Source organism: Capricornis sumatraensis, chromosome 8 (assembly GCF_032405125.1).
Source record: "Capricornis sumatraensis isolate serow.1 chromosome 8, serow.2, whole genome shotgun sequence".
NCBI classification, from domain to species: domain Eukaryota; kingdom Metazoa; phylum Chordata; class Mammalia; order Artiodactyla; family Bovidae; genus Capricornis; species Capricornis sumatraensis.
Genome location: NC_091076.1, coordinates 62125691 through 62143619, shown reverse-complemented (window position 1 = coordinate 62143619; position 17929 = coordinate 62125691). Strand labels below are relative to the sequence as shown.

The following is a 17929-nucleotide window of genomic DNA, read 5'->3' as shown; positions in this document are numbered from 1 at the left end:
GCCCTGGACGGGCGGGGAGGGGGCGGGCGCGGCTGAGCGCGCGTCCCCCGCCCGTCTGCGGGGCTCGGCCGATGCGAAGTGACAGGGGCCGGAGCTTTGTTGTGGAGCCTCGGCCGCCTGGCGCCAGCCGCTCCCGCCCGCTCCCTCCCCCTTCAGCCCCGGGCGGCTCGCGAGGCGCCCCCCGGGGCCTCTTAAAGAGACACGCACTCTCAGCCCTGGGGACCCCCCGGAGGCGCCTGTTCCCGAGAAGGGGAAGGGGAGGGGAGACCCAGCGGGGGAGGGGCCGAGCGGGAGCTGAGCGCCGCACGGCGCAGCTCCGGGGCTGCCTGGGCCTCCCCTTCGCAGGTTTTCGTTGAGCCAAGGATATTCCTCGCTGGAGAGTTTGGCGGGAGGTGTCGGGCGCGGTGGGGGGAATGGGGACGTTAATTCAGACTATTAAGAGTGGCTGTAGCGGGACCTCGGGTTGGTTGCGGGATGGCAGGGCAGGGCAGCTGATGCGGTCCGGGCCGAGAAAGAGCCCGCGGCCGCCAGAGGGCAAGTCCGTGGCCCAGTGGCTGGCCAGGTGGGATCGTGGTCCCCCAAAGACAGCCGCTGCACCGTCGCCACGCGGTTTCTTGGGCAAACAACCTGGGCCAGCGTGTTTCAAATTCTCTGGGTCTTGGACCCCTTTACCAGGTACAGACCTTCCCCAGGGAAATATGCAAATTGCACACACTTAGGTGTTCTCCACGCCATTCTTAAGTTTGAAAGTACGCGTACACACACGACTTTGGGCGGATTCCCAGGCCAGTGCCCGAATTCCTGGGTACGGAACGCTGGCTCTTATCTGGTCACCCCACCAGCTGCGCAATCCTGTCCACACAAATCCCTCCCCAGGGGCAACATCTCGCCTAAGATGGAGCCGGCAGGACTTTGCCGGGGCAAAGCGGCCATGAATCTGGCCCTGGCTGCATAGACTGCGCGGCGCGGAGTCAAAGATTCGCTCTGGACAGAGAGGAGGCACTAAGTGGAGCGACCCAGTGGAGAGTGAGGTCGGGAAGGAAAACCGTCTGGGGGCGGCGCCCTGTGGCGCGCTGTACAGGGATGTAGCGAGATCTCTGGGGTCGGCTCAGGAAAGTAGAAAAAAGGTCGAGGAGGCCAAACCACTCCGGCCGGTCCCCAAACTGCGCTGCCTGGGGTGATCAGACTTTACACGCCAGGTCTGCATGTGCAGCATAAAGAGTCCCTGCGACTGGTGTGCGCAACGCATGGACACTGTGGGTGTGGGCTGTACGCGCCCACCACGCCAGGGCAGAGCCCGTGCCGGCCGAACTAACTCGCATTTGAATCAGGGGTGCGGGCAGGCGTGTCACCCGTGTCCACTGCGTGGTCCGTCTTGCCCTCCGACCGCCAGGAATCAGGCAGTGTCAGGGCTCGAGACTGATCCGAGGCAGGTGTGTGGCCGCCCCCCTTAAGTTCGACACTCCCGCTGAGCACAGAGGGAACTACCACCGTGGGCACGAGACACACACACGCACACACACACACACACACGCACACCGAGGGCGGGAGAAAACCCTGGTCCTGCGGGAGAACGAAGTCTGGCTGCGGGGCGGGGGGAGGGAGGTTCAACCGCAGGTGCGCACAGACACTCAGACCCCCACACTCGCTAGTCGGCACCACGGAACCCGGGAGACGTGAGCTTTCGAGAGCTGGGAACCAATTCCAGAAAAGTGGCGTAGAGAAGATGTCAGTGTTGAGGATGAGGCATGCTTGTGTCTCTAATACCGGATGCGACGAAAATTCGTTGGGTCAAGAACCTGGGGGCGGGATCCGCCCGCGTCTTGCAGCCTGGTGCCCGGCGGAAGGTGCGCTTACACCTTCCCGGTCCGGAGGACCCGCTCTCCTAGGAGAGCTCCGATTAGCTCGGGGACGCAAAAGGATACTGGGCTGAGTCCAGGGCTTTCCCGGAACTCTCGGTTCTTCCAGGGGCTTCCTGTGAGGGGGTCGGCGCGGGCTAGGGGGGTCCCCGCGTTCCCCGAGGAAAAGCCGCGTCCGCCTCCCGCCCCCGCCGGCCCCACCAGGGCTCTGCCACCGCCGCACTCACCGGCTCCCGCCACCTGGGTTCCGCTCCGGGACCTCGGCAGCCGGCGCCTCCCGCCTCGCCCGCCCACCGGCCTCTCCTTCCAGCATCCGCTGACTCCCTTCGGAGTGGAGGGGCCCGGGCGGCGCCGCGGCCGGGAGCGGGGTCGGAGGCCAAGCCGGGGCGCGGGCCAGGGCTGCGGGGTCGCCGGGCGTGGGAGAAGGAGGGCGCCCCCTCTCCTCGAGGGGCCATGTCAATGCTTTGCACTTGGGGCGGCTTGCGGCTGGGGGTCCTTCCTCGCGGGCCCTGGCGCCCGGGCGCCCCCCGCCTCAGGCCCTTTCGGCGGGTCGGTTCGGCCCGCCGCGCTTTCCCGTCCGGGCGCAGGCAGCCGTGGGCGCGGGCGGTGGGGTGGGGGCCAGGGCAGTGGGAGGGGTCTCGGGGCCCGCTGGCCCGTCATTGGTTAATATTTTATTCTGTTGACATGTTTTCTTACTGCTGAGGCTTCCGACACCTTCTCCCCGGGCCCCCCCTCCCGCTCCGAGCTTGGCCTGAGCTGTCAAAACCCCGCCCCCGGAGACCCACAATTGGTCCAAAAAGCGTAAAATCAGCAATCAAGGGGGGCCTGGCTCGTTAGCGCAGGGGATCCGAGCAGGGCAGGACATGTGAGATAGTCACAGTTTTCCAGAGATCACGACAAGATCTAACCAGTCGCGCGTGGTCCCCGGCGCCGGAGCGGCCCAGCCCAGCCCAGCCCCGCGCAGAGCCCCCGCCGCCCCCGCGCCCAGCGCCCCGCGTCCCTCGCCGTGCGCTGGACGGGGAACCGGGAGGAGCCGCCACCTCGCTTGCCACCCGGGTCGCCCTTCCTCCGTGCGCGCCGCCGCCCGGGCCGGGGGTCCGAGCCGCGCGCCCCCGGCCCCGGCCCCCGGGCGCCTGGGCCGGATGTCCCGATGAGAGAGCCGGCGCTGGCGGCCAGCGCCATGGCTTACCACCCGTTCCACGCGCCACGGCCGGCCGACTTCCCCATGTCCGCCTTCCTGGCGGCGGCGCAGCCCTCTTTCTTCCCGGCTCTCGCGCTGCCGCCCGGCGCGCTGGCCAAGCCGCTGCCCGACCCGGGCTTGGCGGGGGCGGCGGCGGCGGCGGCTGCGGCGGCGGCGGCGGCCGAGGCGGGGCTGCACGTCTCGGCACTCGGCCCGCATCCGCCCGCCGCTCATCTGCGCTCGCTTAAGAGCCTGGAGCCCGAGGACGAGGTGGAGGACGACCCCAAGGTGACGCTGGAGGCCAAGGAGCTGTGGGACCAGTTCCACAAGCTGGGCACCGAGATGGTCATCACCAAGTCCGGGAGGTAGGGCGGCCGGCTGGCCGGAGGGCGCGCGGGTGGGCGGGAGGGGAGCCCGACAGCACTGGCCAGCGCCGAGCCCGCCGCCCGCGACTCCCGGCTCTCGGCTCCGGCCCCCGAGCCACGCACAGACGATCGAGTCGACTTTTCTCATTTGGCACCGAACGAATTTTTTTTTTTTTTAAACGAAGCATCGAAGTCTCCCAAATGAAAACGAAAACGTGCCCCTGCAGAATAGTCCCCCAGCGCTCAGAGTCCCAAAGCCGAGGAGGCCCCGCGGCTCGGCCCTGGAGGGTCTCAGCGGTCTCGGCCGCAACTCCTCAGCCCCGAGACCCCTCTTTCCTGCTTCGGAGGCGAATCTGGCTCGGTGCTCCGCGAAGATGCGGCGTATCCCAAGCTCTCCTCCGACCCCGGAGCTCGGAATGAGACTCTCACCCCTGCTAGGCCCAGCCCGGCCCTCCAGTTGCCGCCGGTCGCGGCCCTTCGCCGCGAGCCGCGAGCTGACCCAGCCGCAGCCTGACACGGCCTGTGAGCCTTGTCCCGGCCGAGGAGCCAGGAGCTCCGGAGGCACACGGCTCCCTAGGCCCTGAAGCCGGAAGAAAAACTACAATCGCCAACCGCTCAAGCCTCTGGCTCGGAAGCAGAGAATCCAGGCCTCGGCTCACTCACCCTCTTCGCCCGAACTTCAGGGTCAGGGTCCTTGTTCTGCTGCTGTAACCCAGTTCCTTCCCCCGAACAAACACCCTACTGCACTTCTGAGAGCTTCGGCCCTAAGTGGACATATTCCCACGAACGAATTTCAGGGAGGTTCATGAGAAGCGGGTATATTTGTAAAGGCCCTGGATTTCTTTCTTGGAGCTCGGCTTTCATCTCAGATGAGGGAGAAAAAAGGGGTCACTAGACCTGAGCACAGGGCTGAGAGCAAGCCTTATAACAGGAGAGGGTCTTGACAGGCAGAAATAAGATCTCCTAGGAATAACCACCACAGGTGGAATCTCCCAGACCTTCCTAAGAGGGCAGAGCAAGGGTAACAGAGGAACACGGGTGCCGAAGCTCCAGGCGTCGGGGGAGAGGGGTCTTCGTGATCCAGTGGGTTCCCTGACCTCTCCCTCTTTCACTTTCTCGCAGGAGGATGTTTCCTCCCTTCAAGGTGCGAGTCAGCGGCCTGGACAAGAAGGCCAAATACATCCTGCTGATGGACATTGTGGCCGCTGATGACTGCCGGTATAAATTCCATAACTCACGCTGGATGGTGGCAGGCAAGGCCGACCCCGAGATGCCCAAGCGGATGTACATCCACCCGGACAGCCCGGCCACGGGGGAGCAGTGGATGGCCAAGCCGGTGGCCTTCCACAAGCTGAAGCTGACCAACAACATCTCGGACAAGCACGGCTTCGTGAGTGCAGGCCAAGTGCCCTGGGGGTCGAGGACCTAGCACTGCAGGGGGTGGTGGGGAGGAGAGGAGACCCCAGTTCCCCAGAGGGGAGTGCTCGCAGAACCCCCAGAGTGCCCTTGCCCAGATCACTGCCCTGTGGCCTTTGCTGCCTGGACGCAGAGGCTCTGCTCTGCAAGCCTGGGGAATGTTGGGGTTCGTGGCCACTAAGCTCCAGGCTGCCCACAATCTCACTTTCCAAACTCTCAAAATCTCAGGCCTTCCAAACTCCCTTCTGGAGTCCAGCAGGAGGCAGGTGCAGCTGGGACGGGTTGTGGAGCCGCTGGTCTTTGGGGTCTGAGCTTGGAAGACTGGCCCAGGACCTCAGTTGGTTCTCACCCTTCCCCAAGACCAGCCCCATCCCCAAAGGAGGAGATTTAAAAGTTCAAACAACTCCCCTCCATACCTTTTCCTCCTCCCTCAGGCAGATGTCTGACCTGGGATAAGGGAATTTGGGGTTCTCACCGTTTCTGCCTGAGCCAGGGCCCCAGTGAATGGGAAGGGGCAGTTCATGGGGCTAAAGGGACTACCCCATCCAGAGGTAGGGCAGGTCGGTGAGGCCGCAAAGGTTCCAGTCTTCTCTCCCTGGGTTTACTAGGGGCTTAGACATGAAGAGGGAGAGAAGTTAAGAGTGGAATGATAGTGGGTTTTGTTTTATTTCGGTTTCCAGCTGGGGTAATTTTTGTTTTAATGGAAAGAGAAACTGTGATAAAATCGAGGGGGAGGGAAATAAAAATTAATATGGGGAGGTAAGGAGCAGAGAAGACAGGAGAAAAGGGGGGAAGGTTTGGGGGTGAAGTGGGAAAGGCAGAACGTGAGAGAGACTGAGAAAAATGGCAGGAGGTCCGGCCCCCAGAGAATAGAAAGGCTCGGGAGACAGGCTGGGGGCTGTCGGCTGACCCTCGCCCTCCCTGCAGACCATCCTGAACTCCATGCACAAGTACCAACCGCGCTTCCACATCGTGCGAGCCAACGACATCCTGAAGCTGCCCTACAGCACGTTCCGCACCTACGTGTTCCCCGAGACCGACTTCATCGCTGTCACCGCCTACCAGAACGACAAGGTGCGCGGGCCGGGCGGCCTCCGACCCTCCACTCACACCCGCCCGCGGCCCCCTGCACGCCCGCCCCCCGCACCCTCACGATCGGCTCCCGGGCCCCCAGTCTCTGTAAGCGCAGGACCCAGCGAAACCCCCCGGACTCTCTCTCGCAAGCCCGCGACACGTACGCACACGCTCCCCGGGGCGCGCGAACAGCTGGGCGCTCCTTGGGGTGGGGATGTTTACTTAGCAATTAGCAGAGACTCCGGGCCCGCGCTGACATTTTTACATTTTATTCGTTTATTTCTTGGCTCAGGGATGGGAATTTAAATGAAAAGAGGGCGCCCGAGGCAATCTGCCCAGGCTTTCCGGCTGCTGGGAACCTGGGGCCTAGTTTTCCCTCTCCTGGGCGAGCCAGAGGTGGGGGTGGGGGGGACAGGTGACAGCCACCACCCGTCCCGCCCCCCATCCTTCTCTGGGTCAGTTCAGGCCTGGGACCCCTTGGGATGTGCTTGGAGATTTTTCCTTCAAGGGGAAGGGCTTTTCATGGCTGCTCTCTTTCTACACCATCTCTGTGTGCACCCCTCTGGGTTGAAGAACAGTGTCTGAGTGTCCTGCCGGCCGTATCTTTTTTTCTTTTTCTTTTTTTCTGTCATTGTGAACCGATCTGTCCTGGGCCGGTATATGCGTGCACCATTTGGAGGGCCTTGAATCCGTGTGGAGGCGTGTGAATTCGTTTGACTCCCTGGGCACTTGTTTTACATGTGTGTACTTGCATGTGCGCGGACCTGTGCGTGTGGCTGTCTACATGTGTGTCTGCTGACCTGGGTGTGCTCTGCTGTCCGTGTGCTCCTGCTCAGGTGCAGGGTTCCCTTAGCTCGAATGGCCGGGTGGGCCTGCATGCTCGCTTGGACAGATTTCCACTCGGGGTGCACAGCTTTGGGCTTGTGTGTGCAAGTCGAGGGATTATATCTCGAAAATAGTTTTTGGAGGTCGCTTTCTTCGAAGTCCGCCCGCCGACCTCACCTTGCTTTGTGGCTTGGGGCGGCCCAGCCCAGGTGGACAGGTACCCAGGGTACCCTCCCCGGGGGCTATCCTCTGGGGCGAGCAGCCTCTGACCTCCAGGTGCCCCGGGCCAGACTAAAAGAGCCCGCAGCCTGACCTGGCGCCGCCCCCTTGGTCCCCACAGATCACGCAGCTTAAGATCGACAACAACCCGTTTGCCAAGGGCTTCCGGGACACCGGGAACGGCCGGCGGGAGAAAAGGTGAGGGTGCGCGGGGCTGCCGGCAGGCGGGTGCCTGGGGGAACAGGACGTGGAGGGGCCCAGAGGGTGGGCTGCGCTCAGACCCGCTCCCTCGGCTCATCCGCAGGAAGCAGCTGACGCTGCCGTCGTTGCGCCTGTACGAGGAGCACTGCAAGCCGGAGCGCGACGGCGCGGAGTCGGACGCCTCGTCCTGCGACCCTCCCCCTGCGCGGGAACCGCCACCCTCTCCGGGGACGGCGCCCAGTCCCCTGCGCCTGCACCGGACCAGAGGTGCGGGTGGGGCCGGGAGGAGAAGGGCAGGGTGTCCCCCGGGCGCCGGGTTGGCTTGGCGCTCAGCATCTGGCTAACTAAAGGCCTGGGGGGAGCGTCAGCGGCGAGTCTCGGTCGGGCCTCTACCCCAGGCCTCCCCTGAGTGCGGTCCCTGGTGGCCCGCAGATCCTTCTGGGCTCTGAGCTAGGGCCCTGGCGCTGTGTGACTGCTGCAGCAAGGCCTCCTCTGCCGGGTTCACTTTCCTCCCCACTGTAAATAAGGGATCTTGGATGGGGTGACCCCTACTACCCCGAGATTCCAGGAGTTCCTCCGACGTGGCCTCGTAGCAGGCTTGTGCACGTCTCTCCGGCTCGGACTTCGCGCCTGTCTGTCCCCGGGCCGGTAACGCCGCGCATCCTCTCTCCCCCCAGCCGAGGAGAAGTCGTGCGCCGCGGACAGTGACCCGGAGCCCGAGCGGCTGGGCGAGGAGCGCGCGGGGCCGGCGCTTGGCCGCAGCCCCGCCCTGGACAGCAGCAGCCCCCCTCGCTTGACCGAATCCGATCGCGCCAGGGAGCGGCGCAGCCCCGAGAGGGGCAAGGAGCCGTCCGAGAGCGGCGGGGACGGCCCGTTCGGCCTGAGGAGCCTAGAGAAGGAGCGCGCCGAAGCCAGGCGGAAGGACGAGGGGCGCAAGGAGGCGGGCGAGGGCAAGGAGCCCGGCCTGGCGCCGCTGGTGGTGCAGACGGACAGCGCGTCCCCGCTGGGCGCCGGACACCTGCCCGGCCTGGCCTTCTCCGGCCACCTGCACGGGCAGCAGTTCTTCGGGCCGCTGGGGGCCGGCCAGCCGCTCTTCTTGCACCCGGGACAGTTCGCCATGGGGCCCGGAGCCTTCTCTGCCATGGGCATGGGCCACCTACTAGCCTCGGTGGCCGGCGGCGGCGGCGGTGGCGGAGGCGGCGGGCCAGGGACCGCCACCGGGCTGGACGCGGGCGGGCTGGGTCCCGCGGGGAGTGCGGCCAGCACCGCCGGGCCCTTCCCATTCCACCTCTCCCAGCACATGCTGGCATCTCAGGTAAGGCCTGTGAGCTGGCAGCAGCATGAGAAAGGAAGGGGAATCCGAGGCGGGCAGAGGAGGAAGGCATAGGGCCTGAAGGCGCTCCAGGCTTCCAGCCGGCAAGGACTCCCTCCTGGGGAGACCCGGTGGACCCTCTGAACCACACCTGCCTGGCTTCTGGGAGACCAGGACCAGGTCCAGGATTTGGCCAGGAGATTGCTTCTGACTCCTGTGTGACCTTGGGCAAGTCCCTGACCCTCTCTGGACCTATTTTCTTCCCTCTAACCCCAGAATAGACTGGGACCCATTAGACTCTTTCTGCCCTGTCCGACTGGGGCTGCCTCCAGCTTTTTTAAGTCCACTTGCCTGGCCTGCCTCAAGACATTTTTCTTGGGAACCACAGTTAGTCCCGGAAAGGCTAAAGTGGCTGGACAAAAAAAGTAGGAGAATTTGCAGTGCGTTCTGGATAACTGACCACCAAATTGACCCACCTCCCAGATGTCTTGGGCTCCTTTCAGACCCTCAGGAAGCGACCTGGCAAAGGACAGGGCTTTTCCTTCCCCCACAGTGAGTCTCCCAACTCCCCCAGCCACACATCTCAGTCCTCCAGGCCCAGGTCAAAATTCTGAGCTCCCAGGGGAGAGCTTATGAAACTGTGGGCAGCAGCAAAATTAGAAGATCCGAAGGGGAGAGTGGCCTCTTTGGTTGCTTGGGCGGAATATTCCCTGTAGAAAGATTTGGAATCTCTACATTCATTTTCTTCCCTCTGAGGTTTCTGGCAAGTTGAACCCTTAAGATCTTATCTTAAGGGAAGGAAAATAGGAGTTTAGGTCTGAGAAGGCTCCTTCGGTTCAGAAGCAAATATTTTTAAAGTGGGGGAAGGGATTCTGAAATGAGTTTTAAATAGAGCTCAGCATCAGGGGTGTGTGGAGTGAACGTTGGAGGCACTGGCATCACATATCTCGGGCTCTGAGCTGGTAAGGAAGCCTCCAGAAAGTGGAGTTCAGAGCCTGGAGGTTTAATTTGCCTGGAGGTATGTGAATACCTCCTCCCCAGACAAATTCTGGTGTTGAGCATGGGCATCGCAGAGGTCACAGGGAAGTCAGGGCCTCTAGAGGCAGCCTGGTTAACAGGTGCAAGGCCAGGGAACAGGCACTCAGCACTCAGGAGGCATCACTAGGTATACTGCTAGTGGTTAACCGCTCACCTATGGCCATTGTACTGTGTGTGCTAAATCACTTCAGTCTCTACGCGACTATGAACTGTAGCCAGTCAGGCTCCTCTGTTCATGGGGATTCTCTAGGCGAGAATACTGGAGTGGGTTGCCATGCCCTCCTCCAGGGGATCTTCCTATGGCCATCAGAAAGAGACATAACCTTGGAGATCTGAAGCCCCCTCCTTCCTCTGAGATGCCAGGTCTGAGTGCTCAGTAGGGCTTGACCTTCTCAGGAAGGGTATTTTGTCATCCCTGACTAAGCTACTTCCCTTCCTTCTCCCTGCCTGAGTCAGGCCTGAGGCTCCTGGAAGCCCAGCTCAGTCAGCTCCTGCCCTCCTCCCCATATACCCACGTACTCCGTGGAGGGAACCATGATCCCAAAGGTCAGATAATCCAAAAGTTGGGCCGCAGGCGGTGTTTTGTGCAGGGTTTCCCAGCTACTGGGCTTTCCACAGGCAAAGACTCTGCATTCTTTCTTCAGCCGCCACTAGGGAGCCGCTGGGAGTTCTTTGCATTCAGGCCAGTTTATGAACAGACTGGCATCTGGAGCCTTCTCCTGGCCGGGGCAGGAGACCCCTGAGCAGGTGGGCAGAGGAAGGGAGAGTGTACAAAGCTCCTCCAGTCCTACGTGGCCCCAGCCCTTCAGGGCACCTGTGGATAGAAAGGCAGGGCAGGGGACTGTTGGAAGCGAGCGGCACCTCCCTGCCAACACAGCCAAAGTTACCTGCCAGCCACCTGGCCCTCAGCTGGCCTTGTTTCTTCCCCCAAGGCCCTTTGCTAGTTCAGCCGCCTGTAATGGCCTTGCCTTACTCCTAGAGTAATACCTGGCACAGAGCTTGGTAGGACCCGCTCCCAATCATAACCTTAAGTGGGCTCCCCTCTAAGTGGGTTTGGACATAGGCATAGTGGCCCATTACTACCTGCGTTCTTTGGGGAGTAAGGTTATGTGAGCACCGGTCTTCCTGAACAGAGTAGGGAAGGATTCCCAGTTGTCGCCCGGCCACCAGCACCCAGATCACCCCCAGGAACACCCCAGGCGGGATGCCTAACCCTTGTCTTGTTTTGTTTCTTGCAGGGAATCCCCATGCCCACTTTCGGAGGCCTCTTCCCCTATCCCTACACCTACATGGCGGCCGCTGCGGCCGCGGCCTCGGCTCTGCCAGCCACCAGCGCTGCGGCCGCGGCCGCGGCTGCCGCCGGTTCCCTGTCCCGGAGCCCCTTTCTGGGCAGTGCCCGGCCCCGCCTGCGCTTCAGCCCCTACCAGATCCCGGTCTCCATCCCACCGAGCACTAGTCTCCTCACCACCGGGCTGGCGGCGGAGGGCTCCAAGGCTGCAGGCGGCGGCAATAGCCGGGAGCCCAGCCCATTGCCGGAGCTGGCCCTCCGCAAAGTGGGGGCCTCGGCCCGCGTGGCCCTGTCGCCCGGCGGTGCGGCCAAAGAGGCGGCCAGTGAACTGCAGAGCATTCAGAGACTGGTGAGTGGGCTGGAGAGCCAGCGAGCCCTCTCCCCTGGCAGGGAGTCGCCCAAGTGAGGGGGCCCGCCCTGCTGCTCCGCTGCCGCCGCCGCCGCCGCCGCCGCCGCCACCGCCACCGCGCAGGCCTCCTGGGTTGCCTTCCCTGCTGCTTGGGACGTGTACAGCACAGAATGGGTATTTATTTAAATAAAGGAGAGAAAGCGGGCTGCAGCCGGAATGAAACCCTGATCGGCCAGCCGGGGCCTGGGACACTTCCCTGGGCCTCACAAGGAATCCGGAACACAGTCGCTTTGGGGCCACTGGATTTGGTCCAGGTCTGCTCTGGTGTCAAGGTGTCATCGGCGGGGCCTCTCCGGGTTCCTCCAGCGCTATGGGGGAGGCCTCGTCCCCGGATCAGCCAGGGGCTGGCTGGCTGGGGAGCCAGAAGGTGCAGGGGTCAGGGGAGGAAGCTCCAAAGGCCCCTATCCTGGAGCCCCGGACCGCTGGAGAATCTGGGGTGAGGGGAGCTGAGGTCAGTGAAGACGAAGTCAGTGTAGACTTGAGCTGAGAGGGGCCTGTTCCTTTAGTCCTTCCATTTCTTCTCCCGGACAGGCGCCCCTCCCACCCCTGGGTCAGCGGAGGGAGTGGCATTTCTGCCTTGAGTCCCCAGGGGGCGGGAAAAAAGAGATATTTATGAAATAAATGGTAATTTGTGTAAATAAGCTTTAAGGTTCCCAGAATATGCAAATTGGTATTAATTTATTCAAAGGTGTACATTGCTGTGTACAGAATATTTAGAGATTAACTCATAGCCTATAATTTTTTTTTCCTTTTACATGAGCATCTATATTGTACAGGGCTGGGTGGGGAGGAGGTCCTTGGCTGCGGGAGAGGGCCCCCGGCCCCCGGAGAAGCCTCCACACCGCCAGCCCCTCGGCCCCTGCGCCCGGGCGTTTTTTGCTCGCCCGGCCCGCGGGCTCCACCTCAGGTTTTCACTTTTCGCTCCGGAGCGAGACGAAAACGACAAAAACTCGAGAAAACAATAAAACGCTGCAATGCGAAGTGAACGGCGCAGTGCGCTCTGTGGGCCGCGCGGGGCAAGGGGGCGCCGCGAGCGCGTCAGGCGGGACCGGAGGCCGGGAGGGCGGGGCGGGCGCCCGGGGCTCGCGGCGGCGGCTCCCCCGGGGACAGCGGGGCCGCGAGCGGAGCCTCGAGGCCGGGCGGCGCCGGCGCGGGCTGCGGGCGGGCGGGGAGGCGCCGCGCCGCCGTGAGCCCCCCGCGCGCGTCCAGCGCCGCCGCCGCCGCCGGGCCGGGGGCCAGGCTCCCTCTGCTGGCCGCTCTCCGCCGTCCGCCACTCCGCGCCTGGCCTCCCGGCTCCCGGCCTGGGGCGCGCGCCACCGTGGAATTGCATCTCCCTTCGGAGCTTCTGGCTTGGGAGGGGGGCTGATAAGACGGGTGCTCTCTCTCTCCCTCCGGAGGAGGGGTTTGGCCATGGTCACCCAAATACCGAGAACCTAGAATCCTTTTCTATCCCTCCGTCTCCTGAACCTCAAAAGGACACGTTCTCTCCTATCAGGATTGTTGACCAGAGTGGCAGAGTCTAGACTGAAGGTCCTCCTGTGGAAATCATCTATATCTCTCTCGGGGGTGGGGGGCAGTGTATGAAGACTGGGGCTCATGAGGCTCTTTTTTCCTCTCCCACTTTCCCCCTGTACAATAGTGGGTTCAGCTGGAGATCGCGCAGGGAGTCGCACTGTGTCAGTCGCCGTTAGGCCTCGCTCCCAGTGGCCCGAGTCTGCCAGGACAGCTGCTGCCCCAGGAGGACGGCCTCTCCACCCCTCCTCACCCAGCCGACAGGCGTCTGCAGCCCCAAATCCTAGCAGTGGAAGGGGTGGGAGAGCGGCAAGTCATTCCCTCAGACCACCACGGGGTCTGCCCATTCCTCAGCATCGCCCCTTCCCAGCTGCTTCCTCTTTTTGAAGCGTGTGAGTGTCCGTGATGCCCTGGCTTAGCAGGCAGCTCAACCTGGGCACTTCCGAGGCCGAGAAGCGCTGGCTTCCAGTTCACCAGGGACATCAGGGACGGTAAGATGGAGGAAGGGTGAAGGAGAACTGGCCTCCAGGCTCCCTGGACACCTTCGTGGGCTCATCCATTTGCAAAGAAGAGAATCGTGTCCTCCTCTTCCAGGGAGGGAGCCGGCCCCCACGCCACGCTGAATTCGGGGGAGGGTGTCGGCCCGCGAACCAGTGCGAGGGCGAAGAAGACTGTTCCGGCTCCGGGGAGGGTGGGCTGGGGTTTCCCTGCCTCTGACCTTCGGGTGTGCAGAAGGGCAATTCAGGACCAGGGCAGGGCAGAAAGGCCCCTTTCTCGGCTCAAATAAAACCCTGCGTGGACAGTGTGTTTATTGGAGGTCTCTAACATTTGCAGAGGGGCGCGTGGGTTTCTTCTGATTTCTCACTGTCTAGGGAGAATGGGGAGAAGGTAATGGCAACCCACTCTGGTATTCTTGCCTAGAGAATCCCATGGACACTTCCACGGGCTGGTGGGCTGCTGTCTATGGGGTCGCACAGAGTCGGACACGGCTGAAGCGACTTAGCATGCAGGCATACACTGGAGAAGGAAATGGCAACCCGCTCCAGTATTCTTGCCTGGGGAATCCCAGGGACAGAGGAGCCTGGTGGTCTGCCGTCTATGAGGTCGCACAGAGTCCGACACGACTGAAGCGACTCAGCAGCAGCAGCAGCAGCAGCAGCAGCAGCAGCAGCAGCAGGGAGTGGTGAAGAAGCTGCGGAGCGGGCTGCTGGCGCCAGGGGGCAGCACCGAGCTGGCGCCGCGGCCGCGCCAGCGGGAAGACCCGGTTCCCGAGGAGGGTCGCGGTCACGGCCGCGCAGAGCGGCTTGGTGGCGGCCGCCTTCTCGCCGCAGGGCGGCTGCAGCGCCCCGGTGGGGTGGAGTGATCCTCCAGGGCCCCGAGACGCCCCGGGGCCCCGAGCGCAGCCTGGGGAGCCGTTCCCCCGTCACCGCCGCCCCCCACCTCACTGTCCCCCCTCCCAGGGTCGCCCTCGCCGCCCTGCGCTGGGTCCCAGCTGCGAGCCTCCTGCGTTCTGCTGCGGGAATCCGCGCGGTCGGGCCTCAGACAAAGGCCAGGGCGCTCTCTATCCCAATTAAGCCACCCGCCTCCCCGCCTTCATTGTTCCCGGGTCGCCAATTAGCCCAGGCGCCTCGCGTCCCGCCGCTCCGGTGCCCCCAAGGCCTCTTTAACCCTTCAGGGCCTGGCACCGGGGCGGGGGGTGCCCTAGACGGCAGGATCCCCAGCGGACCAGCGAATCTGGGCGTGATGGGCGCTGCTGACCTGATGCGTCGCCGCGGGGCGCTGAGCGCTGGCACCGAGGGGGTGTGGGAGGGAGTTGTGCGTGTCGGTGTTGGGGTTAGGAGTGTGATTCACAGGGGAGCTTGGAGGCTGGGGGAGGAGGGGGCTCGCCATGAGACCCCTAGCGGCTAGGCAGCAATGATTGCGTGACCTGTGCTGTGCTTAGTTGCTCAGTCGTGTCCGACTCTTCGTGAACCCCGTGAACTGTAGCTCGCCAGGCTCCGCTGTCCATAGGGCAAGAATACTGGAGTGGGTTGCCATGCCCTCCTCCAGGGGATCTTCCCCACCCAGGGATCGAACCCAGGGTCTCCCACATCGCTGGCGGATTTTTTTTGCCGTCTGAGCCACCCTGGGAAGCCAAAGGGACTTCGCTTTCTCTTCTGTCAATCAAAGTCTCCCCAGCCCTCAAGTCATTCTCCTATCTTCAGAGGAAATCTTGAGCACCAGTGGCCCGGCCCTCCCCCAATCCCACCCCAAGGACGCAGAACTGGGACCGGCCTCCCCAGGGTACCCCATGCAGGGCAACCCCTTGAGCCAGAGGGGTGCGTTCAGTTTGACGCGCCCCCAGGACACCCCACAGGTGAAAGCCCCAGCTCGAGGCCCCTACCCGCCCTCCTCCCCAAGTCCCAGTAAAAGGGACGGTTCAGGGGACAGTCTCGGTGAAACCGAGGTTTAAACTCTGAGCCTGCCTTTCTTCCCGGCTTTCGGAAGCACCCCCAATCCAATCCCACTCTGTCCTCTCCTTTCCCTGGACGCCAAAGTCCGTAGCACCAGCCGGGCATTTACACGGTCCGGCGAGGGGCCGAGGGCCTGGGCAGCAGAGGGGAGACCTGTGCGCTCCCGGGGGTCAGGGGCCAAGGGGACGGAGCCTGAGCTCCGGATCCTATCTAGGCACTGCCTTGCGCGCGCCCTTGGCAGTGCAACCTGTTCACGCTCGCTGAATACATCCCAGTCTCAGTCCAGAACGCGCCGGGGACTTTGGTTTGCACCTAGAGCTCCTTCTGTGTTCTCTGGAGGCGCGGACCCTCTCCCCCTACCGCTCACTTCTTCCTTGAAGCATCTGGTTCCCGGAGCCGACGGCAGCCCCTCTGCCCAGCGCCCCTCTCCCGCAGCACCGGGCGGAGAACCGACTGGGAGCGGGCCCTGTCCGCAGGCCGTGGCAACCCCCTACATGTCCACCAGATGGCGCTCCAGGCCAGGGGCCGAGCGGCAGCCGGACAGCCCACCCCCGGACCCAGAGCAGGATCCTCTCCGAGACTGGGCCACAGGGCCAGAGGGTGGACGCAGGCCGCTGAGAGATCGAGGCGCTCCGCGCACCGGAAGGAAACTCCAGACAGAGGATGCAGACACAAGGATGGGATTGCCCGAGGCTCGGGATGGGGTGGGGGGTTTTTCCCTTTTCCTGGGACCGCCCTGCCGGGCCAGTTTCCTGGCCTGCGAAGCCCCACCTGCAAACACCACCCGAGCCCGCCCGGCCCGGCCCGGCCCGGCCCGGCCGCCCTCTGCGTGCGCCGCGGGCTGGAGCCTTCGCGTTCCCCGCCGGAGCCGGAGGCTGCCGGACGACCGCCTTCCGGGCGTCTCAAAAGCGGAGCTATGGGCTTGGTCTCGTCGCGAGCTGGACGAACTGCTTTGCCGGGTGGGGGCCCTCGAAGGTGTGGCGTGAAGGGACGGGCCGTACCCAGGGTGCCTCCTGCCCGGAGGTCCCCCGAGGCGCTTTCCCCCAGCTCACCTCCCCCACTCCGTCTCCCAGATCGAGGGCGGCGGCGGGCAGGATGCACCCACCGCCACCACCACCCCCCGCCCGGGAGAACTTTGCAAAGCTTCACCCCCAGGGTCCTGCCCGCGTAGGCCCGGGTGCCAGACGCCTGGGGAGGCTTCAGGTCTGCTTTGTTTCAGTGGTGGGGACTGAGGAGGCCCCAGGAGTCAGCCCGACAGGGTTGGGTTTACAAGCCACCGAGGTTCTGGGTCAGGTTTGAATAGGGAGGAGGGAGGGTGAGGTCCAAGTTGATTTCGGTGGCGGGGTTGAAAGGTTGCTTCCAGCTGATGCTTAAGGTCCCCGGAGGAGCTCTGGTCATCTCACTCCCAGAGATGACCTCCCTTCTTATTAACTAAGGGTCCACAGCTAGAAAGCCAGGACACACTTCACCAGCTTGTTGTGTGACCCCAGCCGGTGTCTTTCCTGTGCTCGGCCTCCAGCTCTTTCCCCTTCAACACAGCGTAACCCAGGAGAGGATCAAACCCTGGAAGTTTAGTAGTTCTCTCCATGTCCATCTACCGCTGAAGCTGGGAGGATAGGTATAAGGTCAAGCTCTGACTCGCTGAATGTCCTCCAATGTCTAATGACCTTAGACAACGTGACTTCCTCCTCTGGGCCCCAAATCCTCCTCCCGAAAATAAGTGGTTTGGAGTAAAATCAAATTGGTCTGTGAGCGACCAGGTGATCTTGATCTGCCATTGCCAAGACTCCAAACCCCAGTCTTGGTCTATAGATAAAAGGCTGGGACTCCACTTCCATTTAAGTTTGAGGAACCTAAGCCTGGAACATGGGCCGGGTCATCCACACAGGCTGTTGATGAGATTCCTGGGGGTGGGGGCAGGGCTGGTGGCCAGAATGAATTCACAATTAGGAAATCACATTCCAGGTCCTGAACACTTCCGGAACCGGCTGGCTCCAGCTGCCTCCAGCATCCTTGTGGGATGTGGTTCCTCCCCCATCCAAGCCAGATTGCACCTTGGTACACGCTGCAGCAGAGGCGTACCTTGATGGAGGGTGGTTTGGGCACCCAGCATGGCAGTTTATTCGCTGACTGTGACTTCTTCAAAAGAGACAAGGGGATACTCATTCAGGTACATACTCATGAGGACATTCAGGTACTCTTGTTTAAGGGTGCCTCCCAGACCTGGGATACCCAACGGGCTAATTCCTTAGCTGGAGTAAGGCTTGGGGTCGGGGGTGGGGGGTGGGGAGCAGTCAAAGCACCTTTGTTTATGGGCTTTCACTGAAAGTCAAGTGTTAGTCACTCAGTCCTGTCTGACTCTTTGCAACCCCATGGACTGTAGCCCACTAGGACAGAATTCCTCTGTCCATGGAATTCTCCAGGCAAGAATATTGGAGTGGGCTGCCATTCCTTTCTCCAGGGGATCTTCCCAATCCAGGAATCAAACCCAGGTCTCCTGCACTGCAAATGGATTCTTTGCCATCTGAGGCACCAGGGAAGCCCCCTTTTCTTTTTACTATTTTTTTTTCATTGGCAGGGTGTTCATGATGAATCCCCATTTCACAGCCGATGACAGTGAGGTTCAGGGAGGTGAAGTGACGTGCCCCCAAGCCATCCAGTAAATAAAGGAAGAGTTCTTTCACAATCCCACGGGCCTGCTCCTTGGAAATGTTAGCTGATGAAGTGATGATGGGTGAGAGTCAGCCTTGCGGCTGGGAAAGGGCAAAGGGGCCGGGT

At 62.6% G+C, this 17929-nt stretch overlaps 2 protein-coding genes across 2 annotated transcripts; both read left to right on the top strand.

The window, feature by feature from the left end:
* The first annotated feature begins 3009 nt into the window (after positions 1-3009).
* Positions 3010-11183, top strand: TBX2 (T-box transcription factor 2). Its single transcript, XM_068977772.1, has 7 exons — positions 3010-3404; positions 4527-4794; positions 5748-5894; positions 7060-7136; positions 7243-7406; positions 7817-8454; positions 10728-11183. The coding sequence occupies exons 1-7, from the start codon at positions 3010-3012 to the stop codon at positions 11181-11183; spliced, it is 2145 nt and encodes a 714-aa protein (XP_068833873.1).
* A 113-nt stretch (positions 11184-11296) lies between these two features.
* Positions 11297-16137, top strand: LOC138083571 (collagen alpha-1(I) chain-like). Its single transcript, XM_068977409.1, has 6 exons — positions 11297-11553; positions 11963-12560; positions 12826-13007; positions 13121-13189; positions 14030-14500; positions 15186-16137. The coding sequence occupies exons 1-6, from the start codon at positions 11297-11299 to the stop codon at positions 16135-16137; spliced, it is 2529 nt and encodes an 842-aa protein (XP_068833510.1).
* The last annotated feature ends 1792 nt before the right edge of the window (positions 16138-17929 follow it).